Source organism: Engraulis encrasicolus, chromosome 15 (assembly GCF_034702125.1).
Source record: "Engraulis encrasicolus isolate BLACKSEA-1 chromosome 15, IST_EnEncr_1.0, whole genome shotgun sequence".
Classification (NCBI taxonomy): Eukaryota; Metazoa; Chordata; class Actinopteri; order Clupeiformes; family Engraulidae; genus Engraulis; species Engraulis encrasicolus.
Genome location: NC_085871.1, coordinates 12,485,221 through 12,494,252, shown reverse-complemented (window position 1 = coordinate 12,494,252; position 9,032 = coordinate 12,485,221). Strand labels below are relative to the sequence as shown.

The 9,032-nt window shown below is 41.4% G+C and overlaps 1 protein-coding gene across 1 annotated transcript in view; it reads left to right on the top strand.

Moving 5' to 3' along the window:
- The first annotated feature begins 6,599 nt into the window (after window positions 1-6,599).
- The window catches only part of pde3a (phosphodiesterase 3A, cGMP-inhibited), a 171,002-nt gene continuing 168,569 nt past the window's right edge, over window positions 6,600-9,032 (top strand). The window contains exon 1 of the mRNA XM_063218164.1: window positions 6,600-7,605. Coding sequence (XP_063074234.1) covers window positions 6,649-7,605 — 957 coding nt within the window. The 5' untranslated portion in view covers window positions 6,600-6,648. The remainder of the gene's footprint in view (window positions 7,606-9,032) is intronic.

Genomic DNA, 9,032 nt, shown 5'->3' with positions numbered 1-9,032 from the left:
AACTTAAACATTCAACATCATCAACTTTTACCTGGACGACAACGATTGTGGGTCAGCATCCATGTACAATTAGCCTGGCGACGCCATCCTATGTACTTCCACCTGAAGATTTTGGCTCTGCACATAGTCTGGCGAAGCCCTCCTGGCTCGGTTCGCTCACTGTTCTGCAAACACCAATCAGCAAACAGTTGAGATTGGTGATGCAGAACTCATCCGTGGAGTCCATTACTGATTGGTTGAGTTAACACTATTCACACTTTTATCTTGTTATTTGTATGCTTTTGCAACACTGTATTGAAACAGTCAGTCTCAATTTAAATTTCATTTCAACTCCAATGCATTTAAATGGCAGAGTAAGCTCAGACCATCCCAAACCCTCCATGGAGACAGATTCCTCTTAGCTTTCTCCAGACTGTTTGACTGTTCGCCCGGCTACTGTACAATATCTCTGATGTCCAATGTCTTCAAATGTGTATCCACTCTGCCATCCTAGCCAAATAGCCTAACTCACCTGCTGCGGTAACACCTTCTAAGATTTCTTAATTCACATTAAGAAGAAGAAAGATGTTTGCAAAACAGAGCATCAGGCAGAAGCCTGAAGGAGCAAAGGTTAACATATGCTATTATTCTGTTCATCTTATTGTCAAGATTGGGCTTTGTGCTAACGCAAATTTACTATCAGCCAGAATGGAATGCTATCTCAGATTTGAATCCGAGCAGCGTTTCCACCTGTAATACGTTTTTGGAGTCACGGCATACATTTTGGCTCATAGATGGCAGTCACAGAGAGGGCAAGATTTTGTTTTTAAGATTTTTTGTTAAAAACATTCTGAGAGGGTACCAATGTGGGAATACTTGCACAGAAACAATACCAGTGTTAATATAACTCAAAGAGTTTAAATTCTCCAGTTAAAAATCTCCACAGATATAACATATGACCCCACTCATAAATAGTGTTCATTTTGGTCAGTACTCAACATTTGTACTCAATGTTGTACTCAATATTGTGTGAATACTGTACTAGCTGTAGAGATGTGTTGAAATTACACTGAATCCCTGCCGAATTTCACACTGACTTTTTACTCCTCTATAGTGTACAGTAATTGTACTCTCCACAGTGTGGTAAATGTACTACACGCGTGATGAAATATTGACACCATATTTTACTGTGTAGGCTGTAGTCTCTGCAGAATTGCTCAGAGTCACCTACGGAGATTCTCTAACCGTGACCTTGGATGCATTTTTTATGTGGCTTTACAGAGAGGGCCAGCTGTTGGTCAAATGCTTCAGGGAGTTTGGCTTGGGGTCATATGGTCACAGGAATCCCTGAACCAGTAGGGAGCAGAACGCTGGTAGGGTGGGCAATAAATAACTAATGTTCTCCGGCCTCACCCTCGTCTATGGCTAAAGTGCCCTTCAAAACAACAAGGCATAAGTACCACACCTTGCTCCTCTGACTGTACTGTACCTCAAATGGCTGTGACTGTAGGAGCATCAGCATACATGAGTAAAACCTGGGGTGTCATTACAACTCTTTAAGAGTTGAAATTAACGTTCACATTCCAGATCATATTTAGTACTCAAAAATAGTGTGCATTTTGCTCTACTGTCAGTGTAACACTGACAGAGTCAATTCTACTTGATTTTGCATGAATATCAACGCTAAAATGCGAAAAAATGATCTCACTGTAAAGTTGCAACTACAATGGCCACCTGCAGAACTTTTCACTGACTTTTAACTCCACTGTTGGAATGATTTGACCCTCCACACTGTTGTAAATACTCTACCTGGAGTTAAAAAAAAGTTTACTCTTAAATTTTGACACCCCATTTTTCACTGTGTAGCCTCAAAATGCGGACTTATCCAACCAATGGAACACTGTATAGTCGATGTAAAGAATTTACTGCTCACTACTATGATATTACTGTAATACATTGTGACTGAGTCATTGCCATTCTGGTAACAGCAAACTTATAACAGTGGCAATATCTTAACAGATTACGTGATGTGGTAAGCAATGCATGGGAGGCTAAAAGCTTTGTTACACTCTTACACAGGGTGTAAGGCCTTATTTGAATTTTGAGCAGGGTCTGATTCAACAGGAATTGCATTGTTTTCGACTAAAATGTTAAAAATGATCAACATTGGAATGCAACCGTCTAGCTCAGCTCTTCACTAAACTTATGAACCCAAAACTTTGCCAATGTTAATTTTACACTGTAATATTCCTTTAATTTAATGCGGTTCTAAATTAAAATGGGATAGCCTCATAATGCACAAGTGTGATGTTGTCGTTGGACACCCTTTACTACCACACTATACTCTACTACCACAACATTACATTAAGTCTAATATGTTACAACTTGCTCATTGCCATTCTGGTAACACCAAATTAATAACAGGGCAATGTCTTAATTAAGAGTTTAAAACACTGTACAGTTGAAGTAAGGACAGCATTTTCCCATATGGAATAGTTCTGTTCGCTGTACTGCTCGGTTTGTTTGCTCCCTCTCTGTCCCAATGTCACGTTTGTGGCTGTATAGTTTGATGAGTGTTTCTGTTATCTTCTCTATATGTGACTGTGCTGTCCTGGCTGACAACAGGCCTCTTTGTGTTCAGAGAGGATATATGAGGGGAAACTGTCCTTGCTCTGCGCACCTCATCTGTCCTCTGTATGCATTTCGCTCCACTGAAGAGGGCTATTTGTCCGTCACTTTTCAATGGCCCTATGTACTCTCTCTTCCTCAGTTGTATTTTGCTAAATACAATTAGGTCTTCAGAGCTTTTCTGATACATTTAGGAACACGTGTCTATGTCTATTACTCTGTCTACTTCTGTCTACCAACAGTAGGCCTACCTCATCGTGGAGGAGTTCAATTTAAAGCAAAAATGAATAAATAATCCAATGTCATTCTACCCTTCTGTCCGCAATTAATTATCACTGGCCTGAGGTTATCCTCTGTAGGGCTGCACTAACTATGTGGATTAAAGTTTACTCAGATGGTTCTCCTCCATTAAGCGTATAGCTCTATGATGATGCTGTAGCGTCACTTGCTCGAGTGTAACACCGGTTCTGGATCATCAGTCTCTGTCAGAGTGTTTACTCAACAAGGCACACTCCGTTCCTGTGACTGCATTGGCCTCTGAATGCCACAGGAACTAACTGGCCGGAAAAGAACTTTTTCACCTGAGGCTCCTCTCTCTCCAAACTAATAATAAAGCTGTTGGACAGGAACGAAGTGAAACTGGCACTCACAAGGGGCTATATCATTCACAGGGATTAGTTTACGAACAGTGCTACATGCTATACACAATATATTACAATAATAATAATAACAGTTGTGATCAGTAAGTACTACGTGTTCACACTATACTGTCCGTAGCCCCTTAATGCACACTGTACCTCAGTGGCACGCTGTAATAGTCATTGAAAAGTTAACTACCATCGTACTACAATGCTATGACATAACACAGGACCTTTAGTAATGCACTACGACTTGTTCATAGGCATTCTGGTAACAGCACATTTATAATGCTGTGTCTTAAAGGGTTAAAATTCTTTCAAATTTCTCTCTGAGGTCTACACAGAAGTGAGTTGCTTTCAATCTCTTTGCAAATGTGTAGGCTATAATGTAGATCTGTACAATGACAATAAAATGTTTTCTATTTCTATTTCTATTCTATTCTATTCTATTCTATTCTATTCTATTCTATTCTATTCTATTCTATCAGTTCAAGTGAGTGATGGGAGCATTCGGAAAGCCAGTAAGGTAGAAGGGTAGGCTATAGGGGAAAACCTGCAAAGAAAACTAGGGCATCCTTCCCGGAGTTTGTGGATACAAAGACTACAGTTTATAATCTATTAGACCAGCAGACCCCTTGCCATTCATTTCAAGATATGGTTGGCTTTAAATCCAATTAGAGAGATGGCTCACTCCATTGGCACTGGATGAGTATCTGACAATATTTGCCCCTGCCCCCAAAAAATGGCATTATTTTTTATCACCAACAATACGTGACAAGACACATTATTATTAGCCGGTTATTATTAGTATTACTATTATTATTATTATTATTATTATTATTATTATTATTATTATTATTATTATTATACTAATACTAGGGCCTTGCCTACTACTACTAGTATTGCTACTACTCTTGCTAGGCCTGCTGTTTATATTAGGCCTGCTCATACAATAGGCTAGTGATAAAAAAAAAAAGAAAATAAATAGTAGCTTTGTTGCTTTTACCTTAAGTAGACTAAACATTACTCTTTATTGTAGCCTAACTTGTTGGTTATTACAATGAAATGAATATAAAATAAAAGCTAGGCTACTACAAATTATGCTGATGATCCGTTACATTATCACTCCAACAACGTCACTGCGAATATAGGCTCTAGGTAAGTGGACGTCCACAACTAAAAAAAGACGCTGTCAGACAAAAGACGTTCGTTCTCTCAAGACAAGCAGTAATACAATCTTTTGTGAATAACCCCAGCCAAAAAAGAGGCGCCTCGACTGGTCACAATAGTGCAACACCGCCTGCTGACGTAGGATGTAGGTGAGCAGTTAAATTTCAATAGTGAAGGAAACCCGTGGACAGAGAAAGCCCGGATCATCTGACACCGCCTGTAGCACTACTCGTTTATGGTTTCACCGGGATAGGTGTTGCACCCGTTCGTGTTTGTGCATTGTCAGAAAACAGCCTGTGCGATATGTTTTCATGCTTCTGCGAAGGCTACCCCAAGCTGTCTTTTTCCACATCTTCGTTGGGAAACAGCGGCAGCGCTAAATGGGTTGGGGTATTTTGAGGAGCTAAGCAAGCTTCGGGACCTCGTTTTTATTTTCAACCCTAAACGGAGCAAGAGGAAAACTGAAGTTAAAAAAATGGCACAAGTGAGAGGGTCTGAGGGCGAGGGACGTTGGAAATTACGCTCGCATTTTTTGAAGAGGAAAGAATGGTGTGCGTAATAGGAAGACCTGGGACGTGAGGGAGAAACAACTGGGAGAAACAGAGAGCGAGACTGAGAAAAAACAAAGAGGGACAACGCTCTCGTCGCGGGAGGGAGGGAGAGAGAGACGGCGAAGAGGGAGATGAAGCACTGGCCTAGATGTTGGAAACGTCAGAAGTTGGTCTCTTTTCTTTTGGTTCACTGGGCGATTATTGACATTGCCTTCTGTGGGACTGATGGACGTGGGCCAGATGGACTGTTTTTTGTCCTACACGTGGTGTAGCTATAGATAAATGGGATATTTTACCGTGCTACATTATTGAATGTGTAAGCATAAACATGTGTGTCAGGGGATTCGTATGCCTTTGATGTGGCTTTTACTTTAGCACTTGGTAAATCAGGTCCAACGTGCAACGTGGTATGCGATGCCCCTGGACTTCCACAGTTTGCATATCCTCCTGACTACCAGGGGAAAAAAAGTTTAAAAATCTTTGTTTTTTTTTACTCCCCCAATTGTTTGAAGGCAAAAAATGAGATTGACAACATTTTTTTCGAAATTTTATTTTTTATTTTAAAGATTTAATGTGTCCATTACAGTGGACATTGGAAGGCCGTACATTGAAAATGTACCTTAATTGCTATCAATCAATCTGGATGAAAAAGCATAACAATCAGTTTAATAATTAGTAAATTTCAGCATTTATGAGTTTACAATTAGTGTTTTATTGGTTTGAGGTGGAAACTGGATGTGTCTGTGACCATTATCAGTCATGCAGGTCATCTCATGTCAAAGCAATTTTGTTTTAAGCAACTGGACTTGCAGTTGAAGCTTGAATGACATGTGGTCCCTCAACTGAGAACTTTCACCAGAGTTGACTAATTTTATAGTTCTGATGTGTGAAATATGGGTTATTATCTCTGGAACCAACATGTGTTCATGTCTATAGGATTAATTTAGTCTTAATTTAATTTTTGGTTGAAATATTGTCCTCCAAAGTTCAGACACACATCAGAGTCATGCTCCACATGGGGCGACAAATGCATCAATAGGGAACGTTCTGCTTGTTCTGATTCTACTTTTCCTGCTTGAAATGAATCCTAAGAGGTCTCTGAATCTTTAGCATCTTCCTCAAACATCACATCTAGGATTATTTATCAATAATGTGCTGTAAAGTGTCTCTCCTTCTGATTCTGATAATGACTTTCTGACTAGAAAAATACTAACAAAATGGAAGATGTCACTACCAATGTCCATTTTAGAGGACATTTCTTTAACGCCTAAATATGGGAATTAAATAATGTTACATTAATTTAGAAATGGTTTAATTGTGCTCTGAAGAGATTGAAATAACATATAAAGATGATGTTTTAAGACAATAATTGCCCACTTTAAAGTATTATGCATTTACTTTCCCTTTAGCCAAAAGCGGCCTATTTTTAATGGACACCATTTTCCTTGCAAAGAAATAGAAAGTTCCCAAAACCCCACCCCTACACACATGGTATCATTGGAAAGCTCTGAATGTCCTCTTCAAAGACCATTGGGAGTTAGCACAGTAGTATGTATGGGGTGGGAGATATTGCGGTTTACAAATGTCCTCTAGAGAGGACAAAAATGAACTGCTGGTAGTCAGGAGGATATAGACTGAAATATACATACACTGTCACGTTGAAACAACATTCATTTTGACTGATGGCAATGGCAGTTGAATCTGACAGCGACAGGGGCATTACTACTACACGAAGTGCTTATGAAAAAAGCCCCAGGGCGCCCGAGCGCAATGGCTATGTGAAGACATGTGTCACCCCCTTGTATCAGGACCACGACTGCCGGTCGTGGCTCAGACTCACTGAGTCTTGGAACTCGCGGAGTCTGTCGTCTGTGGTGTGTGTGGGGTCGGTTTCAGTTATTCTCGCTCTGGTGGTTAAATTCGTTGACTGGGATGTGGACTTCACCCACAGCAGTAGCAGGAGGAGTAGCAGCGGTGGCGGCAGCAGCAGCAACGGCGCTCTCGACACTGATTCGGGATCTTTTTTTCACTATGTGACGGGTTGGGTGCTGGAGCTACCGTACACATTGTGGCATTTGATTTCTCCCATTTTCACTCTTGTATGTGCCTTCTTCTGGGTTGGTCTCTACCTGATCCGGTGCGGAGTCCTGATCAGAACTGCCGTCTTTCTGTTGACAGTGTGCCACTTGGGCGAAGCCGCAGCACAGTCTCTGCTGCACGGCGCGGACGACCAGCTGCTGTCGTTCACGGCCACCGTGGTGGTGCTCGCCTGTCTGGCTAGTGGGGCACTCATGGTCGTGAGAGTCGGCCAGGGGGTCTCCGTCATCATCTTCATCAGCATCATCCGGACCGTGTCGCTCATTTCGCTGCACAAAGTGCGCGCCAGCTGGAGACCGTACCTGGCGTACCTCGTGGGGGTATTGGGCGTCTTGCTAGCGAAGTATGCTGACAGGCTCTTGCCGAACCAGGCCACTCTCAAGGAAGGCTGTACCTCCGTGACAGGGGCAAGAGAAGACATCCCAGTGTTTAAAAGGCGAAGGAGATCCAGCTCGGTGGTTTCCACAGACATGGCACACCATGCACACTCCAACAGCAAGTCGCACAGGAGGACTTCATTGCCATGCATTCAAAGAGACCAGGTAAAAAAGAAAAGTTTCATTTTTTTTTTGCCTGTGAGTTGACCACACACTTATTCGTGTTCACAGCTTGACTTAGGGCAAATAAACTGGGCACTTTGCGCACTAAACTTTGAATTTGCGCGTAAATCCTGTTAATGTGGGAGAACTGGAAGTGCACATCCAATGCTGTCCTTGAAGTATCTGGTGGCTTAAAATGATTTGTTTTCAGTGTTTTTACATGGTGCTGTTTGTCCAAGGAGGGGAAAGAATTCTTTGGAAAGCCTGATTGTGTAATTTGTATCAACAGTAAATCCTCTATTGTATTCTTGGCTCTGATTACACTATTAGCTCCAGGATTATAGGGTTGGGGGAGTAACCTACTGTAAGTGTGCTTGACTACTGTACCTGTCATATGGTGGACAAGGAACAATTTGGTTGATTAACAGGGGATAAAAAAGAGCCTTCTAAAGTCACTGTCATAGTCTCAGCCCGAAAAAAGAATAAGGAGAAGGGGAAATCAAACCAGATGAAGTCACCAATGGAGCTTTGCTTATTTGACCTGGCACTGGGAGAAGGGAAGGGGGGAGATGGGGGAGGAGGAGAAGAGAAGATATGTTTGATGTATTGCTAAGGGTCATCAGTGGTTCAAGAGATTTCCAGCTTATTCGCATACAGGGGAAGAGTATTTACAGTATATCAAGCATGCACACACACTTTTTATTTACCCAGCAGTGGCTGGTTTGGTGCCCTGCACTGCAAGGTCATTCTTGTTTGCCCATCTTCCAAGTCTGTGAGTGACTGAAAACCGTGTGTAAAGTGTGTACTGTACCAGAGAAACGGCATTTAACACACACATGAAATGGAAGGAAGATGAAAAAAACCCTATCATGGTAATGTGCGGTTCAAGACAGTGCGTTGCTGCTTTAACACAAAATTATGGTGCACTGTGGTAAGACATTCTTTTGGGGGCTTGGAGTGGAATTGGTTGATTTTCTAGGTCAACAAATTCTGTAATTCCTTCTCAACTGCCAGAAATGCTGAGCGTGTTGTTTGTTAGCTTGCGAGAATGGAGAAACCATGCATCTGTTATTTAGTTGGAAGTTATGTGGTCTTTTATATCATGCATATTATATGCAAAAAAAAAAGCCACACGGAAGCTCTGCGTGTGCTGTTGCAGCTTGCTTGGGAGACCTACTTGTGCTTTAGCTTACAACGCAAAAATGTCACAATTTAGTTAGCTGTCTTTTGCTGTTCACTGCAACATGTAGAGTGGACACTTAAGTGCTGCCATGATCATCGACATTTGTTTTTACTTTTCACTTCAATGACACCAAAAGCTCGAAATTTAAATTTAGCCGTCCTCTTCATAACAGCTGTATTTGTTTTTTTTATCACCTTAACAGGTGCCAAGAGCCTGTGATAAAACAGACAGCTGTCTTTATGTTATA